At 40.6% G+C, this 24,786-nt stretch overlaps 1 protein-coding gene and 1 long non-coding RNA gene across 2 annotated transcripts in view; one reads left to right on the forward strand and one right to left on the reverse strand.

The window, feature by feature from the left end:
• THEMIS (thymocyte selection associated) overlaps positions 1-10,885 on the reverse strand; it is a 73,716-nt gene extending 62,831 nt beyond the window's left edge. The window contains exon 1 of the mRNA XM_056566519.1: positions 10,759-10,885. Within this exon, the coding sequence (XP_056422494.1) occupies positions 10,759-10,852 (94 nt within the window). The 5' untranslated portion in view covers positions 10,853-10,885. The remainder of the gene's footprint in view (positions 1-10,758) is intronic.
• Positions 1-24,786, forward strand: part of LOC130362294 (uncharacterized) — a 98,350-nt gene that overhangs the window by 7,667 nt on the left and 65,897 nt on the right. The window lies entirely within an intron of this gene.

Genomic DNA, 24,786 nt, shown 5'->3' on the forward strand with positions numbered 1-24,786 from the left:
TCCCATTGTCGGTGTCTGTTCTTTCTGTAGGTAATTTTCTGCTGACCAGCTTTTGTTTTAAATTGTGTGGTTGTCTGAAGGCCAAGATGGGAGGTTCAGGGAAGATTTCTTTTAGCATCTCATATTCCGCCAATATCGGCTGTAGGTCCTTGAAAATTTTTCGTATTTCTTCAAGGGCCGTGTTGTATGTGGCTACCAGTGGTACGCGTGGTGATGGTTGTATCTCTCTGTATTGTAGCAGGTATTCCCGTGGTGTTTGAAGGGCGGAGTGTATTTTCCTATTGATTGTCCTAGGTTTGTATCCTTTTTGTTTGAATTTCTCAGACAGTGTTTGTAGGTGCAGGTCTTTGTCATCAGGGTTGGAGCAGATGCGATGGTACCTGGTAGCTTGGCTGTATATGATGCCTTTCTTAGTGTGTGATGGATGGAAACTGGATTTATGTAGATAGCTGGATCGGTCTGTGGGTTTTCTGTATACAGATGTTTGTAGTGTGTTCCTGTTTATTGTGACAGTAGTGTCCAGGAAGTTCACACTTTCTGTAGAGAAGTCCATTTTGAGTTTGATATATGGATTGAATGTGTTAAAGGCATCATGAAACTTTCTGAGTTTTTCTTTTCCTTCTGTCCAAATGATGAAAATATCATCCATGTAACGGTAGTATCTGTAGGGTTTGTGAAGTTGTGTGTCTAGAAATCGTTGTTCAAGGTCAGCCATGAATAGGTTGGCATATTGTGGTGCCATTCTGGTCCCCATTGCAGTGCCCATCATTTGTAGATATATGTCACTGTTGAAACTGAAGTAGTTGTGTGTTAGGATGAATTCTATTAGTTTAGTGATGACTCCAGGGCTGTATTTCCGGTTGTGGGTTTGGGATGAGAGGAACAGTGAGCAGGCATCAATTCCATCTCTGTGAGGGATGTTGCTGTACAGGGATTCTACATCCATTGTTACTAATATGGAGTTGGCAGACAAGTTTGTAATCTGATTGAGTTTGTTAAGAAAGTCAATGGTGTCCTGTATGAAGCTGCTGATGTTTTTGACAAAGGGCTTTAATAGGTTTTCTACTAAGCCAGAGATCTGTTCTGTTAATGTGCCCATACCGGTTATTATTGGTCTGCCTGGGTTCCCAGTTTTGTGGATTTTTGGAAGCATGTAGAATGTCCCTGTTATGGGATTTGTGGGTATGAGTGTCTCTAATCATTTCTGTGACTCTTTTGGGAAGGATTCAATCAGTTTCTTCAATTCCAGAGTGTATTCTTTGGTGGGGTCTTCTGTCAGTTTATTTTAGTATGTAGTGTCTGACAATTGTCTGTTTCCCTCTTTTATGTAATCCTCAGTGTTCATTATCACCACTGCTCCTACCTTGTCTGCTGGTTTGATTGTTATGGTTTGATTATTCTTTAAGTTTTTGATGGCGTCTGTTTAAGTTTTGAGAGATTGTACTTGGTTTTATAATGTTGTTTTTTGACCAGGGATGCTGTTCTTAATCTGAAACTTGCAATGTAGCTGTCCAGTTTGCTGTTGCGTCCTGGTGATGGAGTAAAATCAGAATTCTTTTTCTTGATATTGTAATCCAGGGTCTCCTAAAGAATACTTCCAAGTCTGAGTATAGTTTAATGTCATCTAGTTTAGTGCTTGAACAGAATGATAGTCCTTTAGAGAGAACAGATCTCTCAGAGTTGGATAGTTCATAATCTGAAATATTTATAATCCCTCTGTTGATTGTCAAACCATAACAATCAAACCAGTAGACAAGGGAGGAGCAGTGGTGATAATGAACACTGAGGATTACATAAAAGAGGGAAACAGACAATTGTCAGACACTACATACTACAAGAAACTGACAGAAGACCCCACCAAAGAATACACTCTGGAATTGAAGAAACTGATCGAATCCTTCCCAAAAGAGTCACAGAAAGGATTAGAGACACTCATACCCACAAATCCCATAACAGGGACATTCTACATGCTTCCAAAAATCCATAAAACTGGGAACCCAGGCAGACCAATAATAACCGGTATGGACACATTAACAGAACAGATCTCTGGCTTAGTAGAAAACCTATTAAGGCCCTTTGTCAAAAACACCAGCAGCTTCATACAGGACACCACTGACTTTCTTAAACTCAAACAGATTACAAACTTGCCTGCGAACTCCATATTAGTAACAATGGATGTAGAATCCCTATATAGCAACATCCCTCACAGAGATGGAATTGATGCCTGCTCACTGTTCCTCTCATCCCAAACCCACAACCGGAAATACAGCCCTGGAGTCATCACTAAACTAATTCATCCTAACACACAACTACTTCAGTTTCAACAGTGACATATATCTACAAATGATGGGCACTGCAATGGGGACCAGGATAACACCACAATATGCCAACCTATTCATGGCTGACCTTGAACAACGATTTCTAGACACACAACTTCACAAACCCTACAGATACTACCGTTACATTGATGATATTTTCATCATTTGGACAGAAGGAAAAGAAAAACTCAGAAAGTTTCATGATGCCTTTAACACATTCAATCCGTCTATCAAACTCAAAATGGATTTCTCTACAGAAAGTGTGAACTTCCTGGACACTACTGTCACAATAAACAGGAACACACTACAAACATCTGTATACAGAAAACCCACAGACCGATCCAGCTATCTACATAAATCCAGTTTCCATCCATCACACACTAAGAAAGGCATCATATACAGCCAAGCTACCAGGTACCATCGCATCTGCTCTAACCCTGATGACAGAGACCTGCACCTGTAAACACTTTCTGAGAAATTCAAACAAAAAGGATACAAACCTAGGAAAATACACTCCGCCCTTCAAATACCACGGGAATACCTGCTACAATACAGAGAGATACAACCATCACCAGGTAGCACCCGCTATCCAAAATCTTTAAAAAAAAAATTCTAAAATTGCGGTGTTTTTTGGGGGGGATTGTGAAGCCCTGGTGTGTACTCGTTTATCAGCCAAACTCCAGGCTGTGTCATTCAGGCAATATATGGGTTACTGATGCCGCTGTGGGGCCTGGGTCTGGGAATTTTAAATGTTCTCATAGGTAGCACCCGCTATCCAAAATCTTCGGTTTAAATTTCTTAATTCATCTTTTAATCTTAGGGATTGTGAAGGCCTAGTGTCCTCATGCTTCAGCCTCATCCAAGCTGTGTCATTCAGCCACTATATGGTGTCCTCATGCTGCCAACACCTCAACACTGTGCCATTCAGCCACTAAATGGTCTCCTCATGCTGCCAACACCTCAAAGCTGTGTCATTCAGCCACTATATGGTGTCCTCATGCTTCCAACACCTCCACGCTGTGCCATTCAGCCACTATATGGTCTCCTCATGCTGCCAATACCTCCACACTATGTCATTCTGCAACTATATGGTGTCCTCATGCTTCAGCCTCATCCAAGCTGTGTCATGCTGCCAACACCTCCACGCTGTGCCATTCAGCCACTATATGGTCTCCTTATGCTGCCAACACCTCCACGCTGTGTCATTCAGTCACTATATGGTCTCCTGACACTGATGCCACCACCAGGCTCTGTAATTGTGGTGCTGTGCGGCAGTGATTATAAAAGCGATGCCCGTAATCTGCATGTTATTCTGAATAACAGTATTATTTCACTAACCCAGCACACTCCATATGCGTTTTAGAACACAGCAAAGTGTTCTATACCCCTATAGAGGCTGTATGTAGGCTAAAAATAGCCTTTTTTTAATATAGATTTGCCGCGAAAAAATTCGGATCGAAACGAACTTTATCGGAAAATTCGGCGAATCGGCCGAATCAAATTTTTGAAAAGTTCGCTCATCTCTAATCAGCACCATGGGTTATTCTAAGCAGTTGTCTAGAAATCTGAAACTGAAAATAGTTGACGCTCACAAAGCTGGAGAAGGCTATAAGAAGATCGCAAAATGTTTTCAGATGTCAATATCCTCCCACGTTTGACTGCACAATCCCTCCAGAAAGATCTGTCAGACACTGGAGTTGTGGTACACTATTCCACTATAAAGAGATACTTGTACAAATATGGTCTTCATGGAAGAGTCATCAGAAGAAAACCTTTTCTACGTCCTCACCACAAAAATCAGCGTTTGAACTTTGCAAATGAACATATAGACAAGCCTAAAGCATTTTGGAAACAAGTTCTGCGGACCGATGTGGTTAAAATTGAACTTTTTGTCCGGAATGAGCAAAGGTACGTTTGGAGAAGAAGGGGAACAGAATTTAATGAAAAGAACCTCTGTCCAACTGTTAAGCATGGGGGTGGATCAATCATGCTTTGGGGTTGTATTGCAGCGAGTGGCACAGGGAACATCTCATGAGTAGGAGGAAAAATGGATTCAATAAAATTTCAGCAAATTTTGGATGCTAACTTGATGCCATCTGTGAAAAAGTTTAAGTTAAAGAGAGGATGGCTTCTACAAATGGATAATGATCCTAAACACACCTCGAAATCCACGGGGGATTACATCAAGAGGCGTGAACTAAAGGTTTTGCCATGGCCTTCACAATCTCCTGACCTCAACATAATTGAAAATCTATGGATACACCTTAAAAGAGCAGTGCTTGACAGACAGCCCCGAATTCTCAAAGAACTGGAAGACTTTTGTAAGGAAGAATTGGCAAAGATACCTCAAACAAGAATTGAAAGACTCTTGGCTGGCTACAAAAAGCGTTTATAAGCTGTGATACTTGCCAAAGGGGGCAGTACAAAATATTAACTCTGCAGGGTGCCCAAACTTTTGCAGATGCCATTTTTTTTGTTTTCTGTTATTTTGAAAGTGTAAATGATGGAAATAACATCTTATTTTTTATGACATATTATATGAATGTCTAATATGTAATTTGATGCCTTTTGGAAATTTTTCCATCTTTCCTTGGCTTCTTTATGCACATTAATAATTTTTTTTACCTGGGGTGCCCAAACTTTTGATCCCCATTGTATACAGCAGTACAACAGCCAAAGCAAGAGCCTACATACAAGATGACATTGGCATTATTACTGTGGACCATACATTCCCAGCCCTAGCATAGCTACAGACGGGTGAGCGCTGCCTGGCGTCACATGAAAACGTAACTCTATTGAATACATTATAAGTGCCTTCCTCTAAACTTAACTCCAAAAGCTGAAGCTAAAAACGCAATATTCCTCTCTATAAAATAGATCCTATAACCCTCTCAGTGGAGGCCATACAGCCCCATATACCTGTATGAAAGTGGGAGTATATACCCCCCATAAGAGGGCTATGGTCACATATCCGTACTTTTTTTTAAATAATATTGCATGAGTATATACATTTATTTATTCTAGTACATACTACTGTATATACTCGAGTATAAGCCGAGTTTTTCAGCACGATTTTTCATGCTGAAAACACCCCCCTCGGCTTATACTCGAGTGAACTCTCCGCCCTCAGTGGTGTTCAACCTGCGAACCTCCAGAGGTTTCAAAACTTGCGGGCTTGCTGGGAGTTGTAGTTTTGAAACCTCTGGAGATCCGCAGGTTGAAGACCACTGCGGCCTTCGACATCATCCAGCCCCCCCCCCCCCCCTCACCCCCTTTAGTTCTGTACTCACCTCCGCTCGGCGGGATGTTAGGGTGCGCTGGTCCGGTGCTGCAGGACTGTCCGTTGGGGAGGTCGTCCGGTGGGATGGTCGTTCCGGGCTGCCATCTTCACCGGGGGGGCCTCTTCTCTGCGCTTCGGGCCCGGCCCCAGAATAGTCACATTGCCTTGACGACGACGCAGAGGGACGTTCATTAATAAACGTCCCTCTGCATCATTGTCAAGGCAACGCCTCTATTCCGGGCCCGAAGCGCGGAGAAGAGGCCCCCCCCAGTGAAGATGGCAGCCCTGAACGACTATCCCACCGGACAACCTCCCCACCGGACAGTCCTGCAGCACCGGACCCTAATGTCCTGCCGAACGGAGGTGAGTACAGAACTAAAGGGGGTGAGAGGGGGCTGGATGATGTTGAAGGCCACAGTAGTCTTCAACCTGCGGACCTCCAGAGGTTTCAAAACTACAACTCCCAGCAAGCCTGGGCAGCCATCGGCTGTCCGGGCTTGCTTGGAGTGGTAGTTTTGAAACATCTGGAGGTCCGCAGGTTGAAGACCACTGTATCAGACATTGACAAGCGGTGATGATGATGACATGTGGTGATGATGACAAGGGGATGATGAAGGGGGGGGTGTGGGATGATGACAAGGGGATGATGAAGGGGTGGGATTATGACAAGGGGATGATGAAGGGGGGGTGTGGGATGATGACAAGGGGATGATGACAAGGGGATGATGAAGGGGGGTGGGGATGATGACAAGGGGATGATGAAGGGGGGTGTGGGATGATGAAGGGGGGATGATGAAGTGGTGATGATGCGGTGATGATGAAGGGGGGATGATGACAGGCGGTGATGATGAAGGGGGGATGATGACAGGGTGATGATGACAGGGTGATGATGATGACAGGGTGATGATGATGACAGGGTGATGATGATGACAGGGTGATGATGATGAGGGTGTTAATGACGGGGGTCTGGATGATGACAGGGGGGGATGATGTATTTCCCATCCTAGGCTTATACTCGAGTCAATAACTTTTCCTGGGATTTTGGGGTGAAATTAGGGGCCTCGGCTTATATTCGGGTCGGCTTATACTCGAGTATATACAGTAATCTATTTTTATTTTGTTTTTGGTACATATTCATTATTTTGGTATGGGCTCATCAGATACACCTAAGGACTGCTCTCCACAGTTAACATAAAGGAAAATATAATATAAGTGATTATATTACTAGAAATTGTAAACATTTACTTAATATACTTTAAAAAGAAATCAATGATTTTTTCTGATACTCAGCCCAACTAAAAAGAAAATTAAGACTTGTCACAATCAAAGATTCCTAGGACTCATCCGCTGCAGGAAATTTGTTTAGTGCCAATAAATGACCAACATTGACCCAGGTAACACAACCAAGCTCATTCATGTCTAACCTACATTTCCAAAACTCCTAAATGCCATTGCTTTCAATATTGGACTGTATAAACATATATATTCTACAACAATGTAAGCTTCTGACATGTCTACATAACCTATATGAAATTAGAAACTCTTAGCAGAAAAATTTGGAGTACATAGTGCCCTCAAAGTAAACTAATAGCAGAGAGCCTCAGAAACTGAACAATCCACAAAATTCCCTTATGATATCATCATCTATGGTACATAACAAATGAACAATAGATTTAGAAATATAATGACATCCCATTCGGTTTTGATATATAGATTGTGTGTTTTTTTTGCTTTTTAAAGGGGATTTAAACTTAATATATATTTTAGTAACCTAGTATTAAACAGATGTTATATATTCCCTACTCCGTTTTTATTTTTGTAACAGAAATGTTTTTGGTAAAATATGTTTCTATTCCATGACCTGCATATAACTTTTTTTTATTTGTAACTAATGTAAAATCTAGTATTATTTTGAGTTAGTAATTCATTATGTATTACACATTCTCATCCATAGGCATTCTTCTACAGTACTTTGTAGATAAAATAAACTCCTATATTTGTATGTCCACTTAAAGTGGAACAGATACATCTATCAGTTTCAATTACAGAACCACTTCAAGATAAAGGAAAAAAAGCTTTATTATAGTCAACAAGATTTATAGTTTCACTATGGCATAACATTAGTCTGTATGCTACATAAGGGAACCATTTCATTCATGCTTCTCCTTGTTCTAGGTAGACTTCTGCTAAATTTATATATATATATATATATATATATATATATATATATATATATATATATATATATGCGGTTAAGAATACAAGAAGATATGGAGTAGATAAAGTATATAGAGTATATAAAATATGAGCCAAATTGATGAAACACATGTTTAATTGTTACATTTCAGTTTAGCTATATCTAAAGGCTTACACACCTTACAGAGTCAACCAACACAACAAACTACTATTATACTATAAGGCTTGGTTTCCACACAGGTTTTTTTCTGGAGTTTTTTTGGAAAACTGCCACTGCAGTTTTTGAGCCGAAGCCAGAAGTGGATACAAAAGGAATGAGAAATATATGAAGCATTTATACTTATGTCTACTAGTTTTACTTCTGGCTTTGGCTCAAAAACCACAGTGGCAGTTTTTCCCCCCAAAATTAAAAATAAGCCATAAAAAAAAAAAAAAACTGTTGGGAAACCTAGCCTTAGGGTATGTTCACACAAGTGGATCCCCGGCACGTATTACATTGAGGATCCACTGCTGAAGGACCGCTGTATGCTACCTTTACAGGCACTTGCTCGGGGCGGCAATACCCCATTACAAGCAGATACACTGCGATGTGCGAGTTGCCGTGCGCCTGCGCAGTATACTCGCACATCGCGACAGCTCTCAACTTAGCTCATTGAGCAGGGAGGAGCAGCCACAATGTGTGCGAGTACACCGTGCATGTGCAGCAACTCACACATTGCTTCAGTGTGTCTGCTTGTAGCGGCATATTGCCACTCCGAGCAGGCACCTGTAAAGGCAGCATACAGCGGTCCTTCAGCAGCGGATCAGCATCGTAATACGCGCTGGGGATCCGCTTGTGTGAATGTACCCTTAGACTCCTCTGTGCTTTGCATACATATAGCTTTCAAAATCCATTCTACAAGATGTACAAGTTGCACATGCAGAATACTCTTAGTATGTCATAATGTAGAAATACACTTCTATCACTATGGCAATGTTGTAAAAATAATTGTTGCCAATTATGTTTAAAAAAAAAAATATATATATATATATATATATATATATATATATATATATATTTGGTAGTCAACAAATATGTTCTAGATCTGTCATGTAGAAAGCTAAATTTGTTTTAGAAAGATATAGCCTAATCCCTGCTACAAAAAAAAAATAAAAAAATAAATAAACTACAAAAGGTAATGCCACGTGAAATCTGCTCTCTCATCTAATATAATGAAAATCACACAAAAAAACTTCCCATAAGTATTCACGGCGGAAATATTTCTAGATCCTTCATCTGTGCTAGAAATACTGCGTAGGACCATGCAGGGACCAACCCGGGCTAAGTATTCATGATGCAGCTATGAACGGTAGAACTTTCTAAATCAAATGTCAGAGTTATTTTTTTTAGTTTAATAAAATTTGAAATGCAATGCTGTTGCCACTGCTCGCTTTGCTGACTGGTTACCATGCCATAGTATGTTGTTCTGTTGTTATATACCATTTGTAGACAAAAAGGATTAGGATCAGCACAAGTAACTTTATTTAAAAAAAAAAAAAAAAAAAGACATTTGCCCCAGTTTGAATAGGTTTCTCGTTTCAGTTATGGGAAATTGTAAATATTATGAAAATTATAAATTTTACAAAGTGATGCAGGAAGCATGATGCCAACCATCCAATAGTTACCGTATATATCACTATTAAATATCAGGTAACTATATATTTACACAAGAGCAGAACCTATTAAAAGACAATTGCTGATGTAGTTACGTAAACAGTGATTCAATTCCAATATTTATTTCTACATTAATTTGCTTTAATGTAGAAAATGTCTAGGAATTTTTTTCAATTAATACTCCATTCTTTGGGTGAGTCTAGATTCTTGAGTAACCAGCTATGTTAATTCCAAATAAATCTACTTTACTTTTCTATGTTTTTTTATTATCTTTATGACAAAAAAACTTTAAGGGGTATTTTCAACATCAAATGTTAAACCCCTATCCTCAGGAGAGGAGACAGTTAGCTGTTGGTGGATGGTCGACCTCTGGGACCCCCACTGATCCTGAGAACAGAGGAAAATTTTCCCCGAAATAAATGGAGCGCTAACCATGTACAGTGGTCCCTCAACATACGATGGCAATCCTTTCCAAATGAACCATCGTTTGTTGAAAAGATCGTATGTGGAAGGAATCCGTGCTATGTAAAGAATAGGACAGTGGTCTACAACCTGCGGACCTCCAGATGTTACAAAACTACAACACCCAGCATGCCCGGACAGCCAACGGCTGTCCGGACATGCTGGGAGTTGTAGTTTTGCAACATCTGGGGGTCCACAGGTTGAAGACCACTGGTATTGGAGGTTATACTCACTTGTCCCCGCCACTCTGGACCATGACCGCTCGTCACCGCTGCCCTGGATGTCGCCTTCCATCGCTGTTGCCGCGTCCCCGGGGTGTCCCCGACGCTCCGGCAAGGCCTCTGCTTCCCCGCATCCTCGCTCTCCGTCGCCGCCATCACGTCGCTCCACACGCCGCTCCTATTGGATGACAGGACGGCGTGCGCAGCGACGTGATGATGGCGATGGAGAGCGCAGACAATGGAGGGGATCCCGCAGAGGACGTGTTGGAGCCCCGAGGACAGGTAAGTGATCGTAGGGGGGGGGGGGCACACAGGGGCACCATAAACGGCTATCCGGGGGCAGCTGAAGCAGTCAGCGCTGCCGGATAGCAGTTTATGCGATGGCCCCGACATACACAAGCATCATATGTTGATGCTGCCTTCAACATGCGATGGCCTCTGAGAGGCCATCGTATGTTGAAATGATCATATGTCGGGGCCATCGTAGGTCGGGGGGGTCACTGTATATGCGCTGTACTCCATTTATTTTCTATAGAGATACCGAACATTGCCAAGTTCAACTTTGTTGAAAATACCCCAACAAAAAACCATCATTGTACAAAATGAACAATTATTTAGCTCATTTACCTCCATGATAAAATCCAGATTGTATCTGCAGGACCTTTGGTAGAGTTTTGGGATCCAGGGACTGCACGAAAGCCTGAAGTGTAGTTGTCATCATGTAATGCAAGACATACAGTCAGCTAGAAGATTTCGCACTGATATAAAAAAAAAAAAGGTAAAGTGTGCAAAATCCAGCTACAGAGACAATACTTGGTTTTAAGAGCTGCCGACAGGAAGAGGCTTTATATGTCACTGACTGATGTACAGTTCCTGTTCTTCTGCACTTCACAAACTGAGAAATGAGTTCAACCAACAGCACATCATTGCACGCATTTCATGTATGTCTGGTTAAAAAGCCTTTGTGATTTAAATAGCATTTCATGTTCCTACCATAAGCCATATGCAGAAACTTCTCAAGGTGGAAGTTGAAACACAATAGTGGTTTAAAAACACATTTTATATATAGGCTAAGGTATTCTAAGTTTCCTCATTTACTAACATATTCTACCTTTTCATTGTGATGCAAGAAGATCTCTTCTGTGTTGTACGTTTGGTTGCTGCGTGGGCATATTCATGGTTATATTATCATTATTTTTACTATTTTTATTCTGCCATAATGAACAGCAGTTTAGAGCTTGTTCAAAACCACTTGTTTTATCTATTCATAGACCCTGAAAACATTTTTTGTGTGTGTTTAAATTATATTATTGTCCATAGCCACATTCAAACCAGACTGACTAAAATTTTGCTGCGCTGAGATGCCATTCGTCAGCATCAACAACAACTTGGATGGTTACAGGTTGCGATGTTCTCTGGCCAGATGTCTCGTCCTGCTTTCCTCTTCTAGCTCTTCCAGATGCTGTTTCGCTGAAATGCTAAGACATAGAGCCTGAAGCTACATCTCCCTTGAGGAGAATGTTAAACAATTACACCGAGCCTGAAGGCAGAAAAACAGGAACTTTAGGATGCTTGAAGGTGAGGAAGATGCCACTTCCCCTGATCGGTTATATGAAAACATTTGATAATTCACATGTAGTAACAGGGCTGGATTATTAAGAGGGCACAAGATACAAATGCACTGGGGCCTCAGACACTCACCCTCTCTGCCTAGGCTTCCAAGTAGATTATAAAAACATCAATAGGATTAGGAAATCCTAGAGTCTGGCTGGGGCAAGAAAGCCTGTAGTTCCCCACTAATCACCTTGTTAGCTGCACGTAAAATTTTGCAGGTGGCCATTGTAGTGCCATCTTTCCAAGCAGGCTGATGCATTGCTGTGGTGTATAGAAATAACTATTGTGACAACTTGGGTGTGCACTGTGATGGTGTATAGTAGTGGGCTTTCTAAGGTCTACACAGTGTGCAAGGAATTGACAGATTGACAGAACATCGGCAAGCTTGTGGGAGCCAGGAGGAGGACCAAGTCTGGGCCATTCCCTCATGGGGATAGCCATCTCCTGGGTCTCAAATGATTTCCACACCAGAAATTACAGTACAATAAGAAATGTTTGTTTTAAACTGACCTCAGACAGTTTTATTCCTCATCCACAGCAAACAAACTTCAGCAACACAGTGCACATTATACAAAACAGAAGTCTGCTTCTGTCATTCCATTCTGGTAGTCAATTCCTTGCACACTGTGCAGAACTAAGATAGTCCACTATTGAGCTAAATCAAATTTATCAACCCATGGAGGTCTGGATATTGAGTTACACACAAAATCAAAGTGGAAAACCACACTACAGGCTGATCCACCTTTGATGTAATGTCCTTAAAACAAGTCAAAATGAGGCTCAGTAGTGTGTGGCCTCCACGTGCCTGTATGACCTCCCTACAACGCCTGGGCATGCTCCTGATGAGGTGGCGGATAGTCTGTGGTGAAACGTGGCATTGGTGGATGGAGTGAGACATGATGTCAGATGTGCTCAATTGGATTCAGGTCTGGGGAGCCATTACTGATCCACCACCAAACCGGTCATGCTGTAGGATGTTGCAGGCAGCAGAACGTTCTCCACGGCATCTCCAGACACTGTCACGTCTGTCACATGTGCTCAGTGTGAACCTGCTTTCATCTGTGAAGAGCCCTGGGTGCCAGTGGCGAATTTGCCAATCTTGGTGTTCGCTGGCAAATGCCAAACGTCCTGCACGATGTTGGGCTGTAAGCACAACCCCCACCTGTGGACGTCTGGCTCTCTTACCACCCTCATGTCATTTTCTGACCATTGGAGTGAACACATACACATTTGTGGCCTGCTGGAGGTCATTTTGCAGGGATCTGGCAGTGCTCCTTCTTGCACAAAGGCGGAGGTAGCGGTCCTGCCTCTGGGTTTGCCCTCCTAAGGCCTCCTCCATGTCTCCTGATGTACTGACCTGTCTCCTGGTAGCGCCTCCATGCTCTGGACACTACGCAGACAGACAGACAGCAAACCTTCTTGCCACAGCTCGCATTGATGTGTCATCCTGGATGAGCTGCACTACCTGAGCTACTTGTGTGGGTTGTAGACTCTGTCTCATGCTACCACTAGAGTGAAAGCCCCACCAGCATTTAAAAGTGACCAAAACATCAGCCAGGAAGCATAGGAACTGAGAAGTGGTCTGTGGTCACCACCTACAGAACCACTTCTTTTTTTTGGGGGGTGTCTTGCTAATTGTCTATAATTTTCACCTGTTGTCTGTTCCATTTGAACAACAGCATGTGAAATTGATTGTCAATCAGTGTCGCTTCCTGAGTGGGCAGTGTAATTTCACAGAAGTGTGATTGACTTGGAGTTACATTGGGTTGTTTAAGTGTTCCCTTTATTTTTTTTGAGCAGTATATAAATTCCAGGCCAATAAAGAGGACTTACCAAAGTATGGATTTTATTAATCTTACTCAGTTCTCTTTAAAAGGGGTACTCTACTGGAAAACATGTTTTTTTTTTTTTTTTTTTTTTTTTTTTTATTAAATCAACTGGTGCGAGAAAATTAAACAGATTTGTAAATTACTTCTATGTAAAAGTCGTAATGCTTCCTGTACATATCAGCTGCTGTATACTATAGAAGTTGAGTTGTTCTTATCAGTCTGACCCCAGTGCTCTCTGCTGACACCTCTGTCCATTTTAGGAACTGTCCAGAGTAGGAGCAAATTCCAATTGCAAACCTGTCCTGCTCTGGACAGTTCCTGACATGGACAGAAGTATCAGCAGAGAGTACTGTGTTCAGACTGAAAATAATTACACATCTTCTTCTGCAGCATACAGTACTGGAAGGCTTACGATTTTTAAATAGAAGTAATTTACAAATCAAATTTAACTTTCTGGCACCAATTGATTAAAAGAAAAGTTTTCCAGCAGACTACCCCTTTAAATTAGATGGGTCTAGTCTTATAGACATAAGGGAGGAATTTTTCAGAAACATGCCGATCCCTGACCGCCATTTCAACTTCTTTTTTACACTATGTTTGGGTTCCTATATACTTCAGTGCAGTAGGCCATGTGCATGTTCGGCCAACTCTCCTATACGCAGAAGAAAAAGAAACAAAAGCAAAAAGGGAGTGTTACAAGAGGTAAGACATTCGGGAGGAGTAGGGCAGAAGTGGAGACCCTATAGCCCCCTTATATTAGACTTTGTTCACCCAAATGATTCACCTCTCACCTTAGTAGAAATCTTCAGTCTTTTCTGGGCCCTCTTATTTGGGGGATAGTGGAGATGGGACTTCTGTATGTCAGGTGCGTTGCAACCAGGTATCTAACAGTTGGCTGCAATGGGGAGTCAGAATGGATCTAATTACACAATTACCCTTTTTATTGTACATGAGAAAACGTGATAGGAAAATATCTGTGCGGAATTTTTTAAAATAATTTATGTAGGTAAACTATTAACATTTGGCTCCTTTTCCTGTCAATTTGTGTGTTTTCAAATGTCGATAAAAACTGACATTGTGGAAAAACTAACCACAAGCTGAGTACTTTGTGCATTTAAATTCTGTAAGCAGAAAAGTTTTTGCATTCTGTCGAGGATACCCTGAGAAGTTCATATTCTCAAAGACAGACGGTTCAAAGAGTTTATGCTGACATTAGAAGAAAACAATCAGAATAAAGATACTTGTAGATCAGAAGGCATAAAACAAATGTACAACACAAGGTGAATTCAAAATCAAAACCAAAACAATGTATTTTCACTTCCAAGTTCAGCTTGAAACATACTGCATTCGTTGTGGAATACAAATTTCTCCCAAGTTCTTACTGACAGATTGGTACCTTTAAAATCCGTTGTAGTGTGTTTTTCAAAAATTGGCAAAATATAAACAAAATTCAAGATGGCAATATATATATATATATATATATATATATATATATATATGCATCTAACTAACAGTGGCACTCCAATAAATGTGATGCCCACCCGTTTGTGTGAATAAAGACCTTATTGGAGTGCCGCTGTTTATCAGTAAGCTGTAGTAACAAAGGGTCCCTAATCCGGACCGAACACAATGTGCACCCATGCATATTTTTTTGTGGAGTGCTGCTGTCCTGGAAGAGACTGTTAAATATAAATATATATTGTAGTCTCCAATCATTGCTTGTCTCTAAAGATCCAGGGCCGTCTCCACCTATAGGCAAAATATGCAACGGCTTAGAGAGCACTCTTGATTGGGGGCGCAGTTCTGCCCTCCGCAAGTAAGTTATTTCTCCAGCCGCTATGCTGTCACCCCACTAGTAAGGTGATTACATGAGGAGAGGGGGGGGGGTTGTTACAGGGAGGTGTCAAGGGTGCGGCAAAAATAGCTTTTGCCTAGGGTGGCAAAAATCCTTGCACCAGCTCTGGATCCAGGGCAAGTGAATTTAGAATATACAGCTTGTGATACATTTTCCCTGTAGCAGCCCCTACAGGTCAAGTGTAACAAGGCATGTAATACGTAGATGGATCTTCTTCACCAAAACAAGAGCTTCGTGTCTACACTTATCTACTAAACCCCTACTACAGTGTGTACATGTATAATTTATCTATAGTATTATGTAATACAGTACAGTGGTCCCTCAACATACGATGGTAATCCGTTCCAAACGGACCATCGTTTGTTGAAACCATCGTATGTTGAGGGATCCGTGCAATGTAAAGAATAGGACAGTGGTCTACAACCTGCGGACCTCCAGATGTTGCAAAACTACAACACCCAGCATGCCCGGACAGCCAACGACTGTCCAGGAATGCTGGAAGTTGTAGTTTTGCAACATCTGGAGGTCCGCAGGTTGAAGACCACTGGTTTTGGAGGTTATACTCACGTATCCCCGCCGCTCCGGACCATCACCGCTGCCCTGGATATCGCCTTCCATCGCTGTCCCGGGGTGTCCCCGATGCTCTGGCAAGGCCTCTGCTTTCCCGGCATCCTCGCTGTCACGTCGCCGCCATCACGTCGCTACGCACGCTGCTCCTATTGGATGACGGGACGGCGTGTCCAGCGACATGATGACAACGATGGAGAGCGCCGACGATGCGGGGGATCCCGAAGAGGACGCGCCAGAGACCCGAGGACAGGTAAGTGATCGTCAGCGGACCACACGGGGCACCGTAAACGGGTATCCGGCAGCAGCTGAAGCTGTCTGCGCTGCTGGATAGCTGTTTATGCGATGGCCCCGACATACAAAAGCATCGGATGTTGATGCTGCCATCAACATGCGATGGCCTCTGAGAGGCCATCGTATGTTGAAATGATCGTATGTCGGGGCCATCGTAGGTCGGGGGGTCACTCTATATTGCTGATGAATACAATGTCTGAATCTCCTAAAATAAAAGGGCGGGTTAAAGATACATTATAGACTTGTAAATGAAATATGCAGCTCTAGGTACAGAGTAAGGATGAGAGGTAGATTTGTGAGAAGCAGAGGAAGCACCTGTCTTTCTTGCTTGCAGTGGTAAGGATTGCTCACACCAAGACAGCTGTTGCTTCGATTAGCATGGAAATGTACGTTTTGACAGATAAAGTTGCACCTTTCTCGTTTTCCTGTACCGCTCTCTAATGCAGTGCATGTCAAATATTTTTTTTACTGGGTTCTTATCAGAAAAAACATATCTGTGCCCAGGCCTCACCCCAATAGTTGAAGCCCATACCAACATTTTTATATTTATCAGCTTAACTTTCATTTGTATTAAACTCAGTATAAAGTTTAGATATATACTGGGGACTAAAGGGAGATTCACCAAACCTTGTGCTGAGGAAAAGTTGCTCACAGCAACCAATCAGATTGCTTCTTCTATTTTTCAGTGGCCGTTTTAAGATCGATTGGCTGCTATGTACAACTGGTCATCGTTTTATTTGCACAAGTTTTGGTGAATCTCCTCTTTAATACTAAACATTGGAGTTAAGAGTATTTTGTAATCTTACAAAAACTTTATAGATGAAGAAACAGGAAAATGTCTATGTCCAATAACTAATAATTGTTACTTTCATAATAGCAATGTCTTTTTATGACATACTGTATATTCCATGCCGTACACATGTGGTATCCCAGCACCAAAGGCTGTCCTGTGAAATTTGGACTTCTTTGGGTAGCCCTGCGACACTGGTGTTGGGCCCACTGAGGGACTGGTTGTTACAGTTATCATGTTCAAGCATTTTATCAAATATTTCTTAAATTTTTCATAAGAACTGTGTTGTATGTTATTTACATGTTATACCTTTAAGGGCAGAGGAGCAGTCCAAGCTTATGTGACCTTGCCTGCCAATGGGAACCCCTAAACTGTTAACTATATAGTGTGGGGAGGAGTTAGTCCAGTTCTTAGTGTGCTTAGCTCAAGTGTGGTAAAGGTGTGCGCTGTATGAGGAGAAGCTCTGAGGGAACGACAAGAAGAGATGTCCAGCGCAGTATGTAGGATGAAACAAAAACTCTTTATTATTGATCACATGCATATAAACGGGAACAATAGCCAACACATTTTGGATCAATCTGGACCCTTAATCATGGCATGATTAAGGGTCCAGAATCCTATGTTTCAGGCAAAAAAAATTCTGTTTTCCATGTCTGCAGAAAGAATGTGTCTACGAGACGTGCGGACATCTCTCATGTGAAAATAGCCTTAGGGTGTAGCTTTCGTACATGTATAGCAGTCTGCAGGTTTAAAATGAACACCAGGAGCACTGCTAAAATTACAGTATCTCACCACTTATTCACTATATTGAGATAAAAGAATTGTACCCCAATATATGCAATGGACCACTGCAATGTACATACAAAAAGGAAATTTGTACTTGTATTTGATATGTTCTTTTCATCTAAAACAAGACAGTATCATAAAAGATATTTTGTTCCACAAATAATTCCATCAAAACAACACTCAACATAGACTCCACAGAATGGGAAATTCCCTCCTTTACAAAGAGTATGTGACTCCAAACATGTCTACTTTACTGTTACTGCCGATGTTCCCTAGGACGTAGGGGTCCCTCTTGTCTAGCCTTCCCCTTGTCACCTCTCACTTAGTCAGTAGATATATAGTAATTCTATTTGATATTTATATAGCTATAGGTATAGAAACTGTATATATTTGGTTATTTGCCTGTACGGAGCGTAGCAGGACCTGCGGGTCACGTGATCAGGTAGAAACTCTATGGTTTTGCTGAAGGACCTTTGGAGGTCCCCGTGACGTGTTCACCCAACCATGCCTTGTAATGGTGAGTGACAGCTGACACGGACCAATCCAAAATGGCCCTGCCCGTATAAGGGAGCGGCGGCCATTACTAGTTTTCCTTCCTCGTGGGCTGCTGATGAGGACGGATCTGCGCAGCTGTCATCAGCAGTAACCAGTCCTAAGCCTTGCGCCAACAGCCATCTCTCAAAACTGTGAGTTACTTCAATCCCTATTACCTCAGCAAGATCACCGGACCTAAATATTCCCCTAAATCCGGACGGATCCCTTCAAAAATCCTAAATCTAATAACTCTTTGGATAAGTCAATGGTCCTCAGCATCTGACAATCACTGCCATGCTATATAGAGACTGTATTACTAAGACTGTTGCTGTTAAATGGATGTACCGCAAGTACTTCAGTAAAGTTTATGCAAGTTCAAGTTCATCTCCATTGAGGACCTTTATTCATTTAAGCACGCACCTATCATTCCTGGTAAGCGTGGCGATAGGCCGGAGATTTACATCAGCGTATTAACTCTCACCCTGGTGTAACGAGTGACAGGGGTTAAATTAAGCCCTTATATTCTGAAGCAACACCCCACCTACACTATACCCCCCAAGGGCTACCACATAAGTATAGCTTTTTGCTCAGGGGCGTACTTACGAGGCGGTGGGGGAGACTTACAAACTTCATATCCTCACCATCCCTTGGGGAAAAAACATCCCCCGGGGATGGTGAGGATGAAGATTTTTCCATATATAACGCGCTGCTAAGCATTATATATGGTAAATTGTAAAGCTTGGTTCCCTTTAATAAGTATAAAAATGTTTTCTTTTGTTTTCAATTGTCTAAACCAGGGGTGTGTCCTATAGTAATTTGCATCTAAAAGTCTGAAAAACACTGTATAGTATATTTACTGCTAATTAAATAATAAAACCCAGTTTATTAATATTATTAGCATTTTAGTGTTTGTCTTTTGCTGTCTTACACAAAAAACACAGTACACAGTAAAAAATTTGGACAGTAAAAATAGATTTATTGGTCTTTCTAATGCATAGATTTAATGCACACCATTATGTCATTGTGTAGGCATGATGCATACAGTGATGTCAATGAATGTGCACAGGGATTATAAATAGAGTGATATCACAGTACAGGGAAATGTACACAGTAATGTCATCATACAGAGATAATGTACTTCTTGATATGGAACTGGAATAACATACACAACAAAGGCCACCATGTACACTGTGATATCAAGCATAGACAAAACAAAAGTATACTGTATAATGAGGTTATATACACGTACAGCATAATACACATGTTATGACACTACAGGAATAGTATTATGTAGAAAAAATGTTCAGGATCCAGCAATTCCATAAAACTTCACTTTTATTTGTAATCCACAGCGATAAAACTTTTGCAAGATCGAACTCACGACACACCCCCTAGCCAGTGATACACTGCAACATTGTTGCAGTGTATCACTGGCTAGGTGGTGTGTCGTGAGTGCTATCTTGCAAGATTTTTAACGTTGTGGATTACAAATAAAAGTGAAGTTTTATGGAATTGCTGGATCCTGAACAACTTTTCTACATAATACTACGTATCAAGCTGGGCCAGGCTGAGGATCCACACAAGACCAGTGGGACGTGAGCTGAAGAGTCTGTTGTGACTACAGGAATAGCCCTTAATGAACTAGTGGCATCTACAAGATTGTAAATTCACATGCAGCAAATTTGTTGCACAAATATATTTACTGATTCCCTTGTGGAAAATCTGCAACAAACTACAACAAATTTGTATTCAATGACCTATGCTAACATTTAGGTCTTTTTAGTGCCAGAGACATTAATGTCAGAGAAGTTAATGATTAAGAAATTATTTTTCTTACAATCTATTTCACTCCCTGTGGATAAACCTTTTGTGCAGTATATCCATACCTTTTGTGGGTTTAACACTTTAAGGACACAGCCCATTTTAGCCTTACATGGGCACTGTCTGATACAAAAACTTTTGATATCTTTTAAAGCATGCAAACCAATAGGTTTTGCAATTGCTTTCATTAGAAAATTTTCAATATTTCATACTGAAAAAGCCAGTCAAACAACTGACCCCCTCCTACCCCCCCTCCCCCGCTTCCTGCTTGGACATATACTAGTCCTGCTGTGTCCATGTATCATCACCTATGTCATGGACCGACTTCCTTGATTGACAGCTGTGAGCACAGGACTCACAGCTACTGGAAAAATCCTCTCACTGTCATCTTGTGTCACTCTACTGTCAGTGAGGACAAGCTGGGAGTTTTAGTGTTGATAATGTTAGTGGAGATGTGAGCAGACAGCATACTGAGGGAGGGGGCGGAGACCTGCACAGTGAGGCCACGCCCCCTCCCTTTGAGAGGAATTCAGACTAGTGAGCTACATTAAAAAAGTGTAATAAAAAAATAAATAAAGGTGCTAGACACATAAAAATGAGATGTACATGATCAGGATTAGATACTGAGTGATATATAAAAAAAAACATTGTCGGGTCTGACGGGTACTCTTTAAGGACACAGCCAATTTTATTTTTTCATTTTCCTCCTCGCCTTCTAAAAATCATAAATCGACAGATGCATATTAGGGCTTGTTTTTTGTGCAACCAATTGTCCTTTGTAATGACATCACTACTTTTACCATAAAATGGTAGGTTTGGTTTTCACACTGTACACTTTACGGTAAAAATGACATACCTATGATTACATACGTTTCTATTATTGTACCACTTTAAAAATATCTCAAACTTTTTTAACAAAATAAGTATGTTTAAAATCACTATTTTGACGACCTATAACTTTCTAATTTTTCCCTATATGGGGCAGTATTAAGCCTCATTTTTTGCTTCATGATCTGTAGTTTTTATCGGTACCACTTTTGCGTCTATGTAACTTTTTAATCGCTTCTTATAAAATAAAAATAAAAAAAGGCCGAAATTGCTGCTTTTTTTGTCTCATCACATTGCCCAAAAGTTTTTGGAATGTTATGTGACAAAAAAAAGCAGCAATTTCAGCTTTTTATTTATTTATTTATTTATTACGTTCACCATATGGGATCATTAACATTATATTTTGATACCAAATATGTTTAGTACATTTTTTTTCTACGCTTTCTGGGAAAAAATTTGATAAAAAAGGGTCGTTTACATTTTTTTTTTTAGGGGAGGGCTTTTTTTTTTTTTATATATATATTTTATAAATTTTCCATGGTAAATAATACAGACAAATAAGTATAACAAAATAATACTCCAACACATATTAACAACATCCGTTCTCTCATATCTCAACCTAATCTCTCTCACACACTTACTCACATATCTTACTCCACCTCACTTTCCCACACCATCATTCAGACATTCTGACCTCATTTCCCTCTTCCCAAAATATATATGTATATATTCTTTTTAAATCTTTTTAATTACTTGATTTAACTTCATTATACAGTATTACCACATTTCACATTTCTTCTGTTTATCTTTAGCATTTTCCATTCTCTCTGCTAATAATTTTTCCATAATAGCAGCTTGTTTGAGAAGTATCGTCACCTGGGCTATGTCTGGTGGTGCTTGTTCTTTCCATGCTCTTGCAATAATGTTCCTTGTCGCTGAAAGAACATGGAAAATCAATGTAGGTTCCCTAATTGATAGGTCTTCCAAACCTAATGTTAAAAGTGCTACCCCCGGACCCCAATTTATATTAATATCTTCCCCTAATATCCTCATTAACAATATTAGAACTTTCCTCCATAGCCCTTGTATCTTTTCGCATTCCCACCAAATATGTATTACTGTTCCATTTTTCTTTTTCCATCGCCAACATATTGGCGAGTTATTAAGGTTAAACTTAGCTATCTTAACAGGAATTAGGTACCATGTATATATTAACTTACGAGAAGTCTCAAGGTGTCCCCCACAATGTGAGATTCTAAATGGAATTGAGAATACATTATACCATGCTTTATCTGATATATCATAACCCAAGTCCTTTTCCCATTTCTTTTGGTACATCCATTTCACATGTATTTCTTTTAATTGTAGGGCTTTATACGCTCTAGATATTCCTTTATCTCCCTCTTTAAACTTAAAATATTTATCATATTTATTTTCTTCTTTACCTTCTCCCCATTTACATGCATTAATCCAATGTTGAGGGGAGGGGCTTTTTTTAAAAAAAATTTATTTTTATTTATTCTTTTTACTTTTTATGCCCCCATAGGGGACTATTTATAGCAGTCAAATAGATTGCAGATACTGAACAGTTCTATGCACAGGCATATCACTGATCAATATTATCAATGATTTTCTTCTCTGGTCTGCTCGATGTCAGAGCAGAGAAGACAACCCTGGGATGATGGCTGGAGCTGGTGAGGGAACCTACGCCTGCCATGTTGGATGATCGGATTCCCACAGCATCGCCGTGGGCGATCCAATCATCAATTCAAAGACCACATTGCCTCGATATTGATCACGGCATCTGAAAGGTTAATGGCAGACATCAGTGTGAATGCGAAAAGTTATTTCCTTGTGACTTTAGCCGACAGATTGAGAAAAAAATCAATTAAAACCCTTGTTTACCTGTAGAACCTTTGTCTTAGACAACTCTGCACTCTGCAACAAAGTACAGTACAAAGCAGAGCTTTTGGTCACAGCTGGAGGCACACTATGGGTGGGGTCACCAGTGGATCTGTTATGTGTGACCCTACCCTTAAAGGAAACCAATCATTAGATTTTACCCTATATAATGCTTGGCATAGCGTTATATAGGGTAAAATATTTATCCTCACCATCCCCGGGGGATGCTCCTGCTCCAGGGATGGTGAAGATATGAACTTATAAACTAGTCCCCGCTGGCCCCGTAAGTAGTCCCCTGTGCAGGGAGCTCCTCTCCCCTAGTCCGTTACTTCGGCCAGCAGCGACGTCCCGCGTCATCGCTCTGCTCACTGAACAGACTGAGCAGAGCAATGACGCGGCCCGTCAATCAAGCCGAAGGGACGTCGCTGCCGTCCGAAGTAACGGGAGTAGGTGGAGCTCCCTTCCGAGGGGACTACTTGCGGGGTCGGCTGGGACTAGTTTACAACTTCAAATCTTCACCATCCCTGGTGGCAGGAGCATCCCCCGAGGATGGTGAAGATAAAGATTTTACCCTATATGTTAACTCTATGCCAAGCATTATATAGGGAAAAATCTGATTAATGGTTACCTTTAAGCTGGAAAGGAATTCTTATATGGAATTGAAATGTTGCTTTGACACGAGTTGAATAAACCCACTGCTGTTTGCACAGATACCTGAGTGCTGAATATATATATATATATATATATATATATATATATATATATATATACACACACACACACACACTTCTTGCTACCGCCAGGCTGTTGGTTAGCATAATATGAAAATATTCTTTGTGCTAAACAACTTTTTGATGGTTCCAGGATCAGAACATGTGACCTTCTACAAAACTATTTTTTTCTCTTTTTCCCAGCAAAGTATAAGAGCCTGAAGACAGTGTCACCAGAGATCCCAGAATACTTGTACTAAATACAGAATATACAATAAGAATGCATAAAAACCCATCTAAAATCTTACATTCTGCAAAACAGCAAGATAGTTACTTAAAATAAAATCTCTCTACACAGGGGCTCTTTTATTCTAGGCAAAAGTCTTATCTCAAACAGATACTAGAAAGGCATAAAACTGATAACGCTACATTTGTAATATTTTTAATTGGCTTGAAATTACTCTGCTCTGCGAGGATAAATGAAACCATTTTCTCCTCCATATAACACATTAAAAAACATCCAATTCTTTACAACTGTTTTAACTGAACTGTCTTCAAGCCTTTCATTAAATGGCACTTGTCTATTAAAGATTTACTGTGGAAAGGAAAATTGCTTAATATATCATGAAAAGGCAGAGAAAGCGGACTGAAATATGTTTGACATATCTAAAGTGCATTTCTGACAGCTGGAGGTACAATGAAGAACTTTTCAAATTAATTTTAAATACCACTAACTCCTTGGTGGTTTGTCAAGCTTTCCTTGGTGTAATTCATGTTTAAAAAGTAGCACAGGAGCTTTGCTGAATAACTGCTTTTAAGGGGAAATATACCTTTAATCTGCTTGGGAGATATTATTCTGACAAATTAGCATTTTTATAAAGTTCAATTTCTTTGGTAAGGAGAAGCGAAGCAATTTAGGGACCAGTTTCAACCAAGAATTCGGTGCCAGAAAAAACTGAATTTAGAAAAGGACATTTTTCTCATGTAAGTTTAATTTATCGTGATTCTCTATGCATTATTATAGAGAACAATGCACATTACAAAGCCATTAGTTAGGATAAGTTCCCAAGGGAAACAATCACATGACCTTTACGATCAATATAATTAGCTGCAATATTAAAAATA

The sequence above is a fragment of the Hyla sarda genome, chromosome 3 (assembly GCF_029499605.1).
Source record: "Hyla sarda isolate aHylSar1 chromosome 3, aHylSar1.hap1, whole genome shotgun sequence".
In the NCBI taxonomy this organism is placed as follows: Eukaryota; Metazoa; Chordata; class Amphibia; order Anura; family Hylidae; genus Hyla; species Hyla sarda.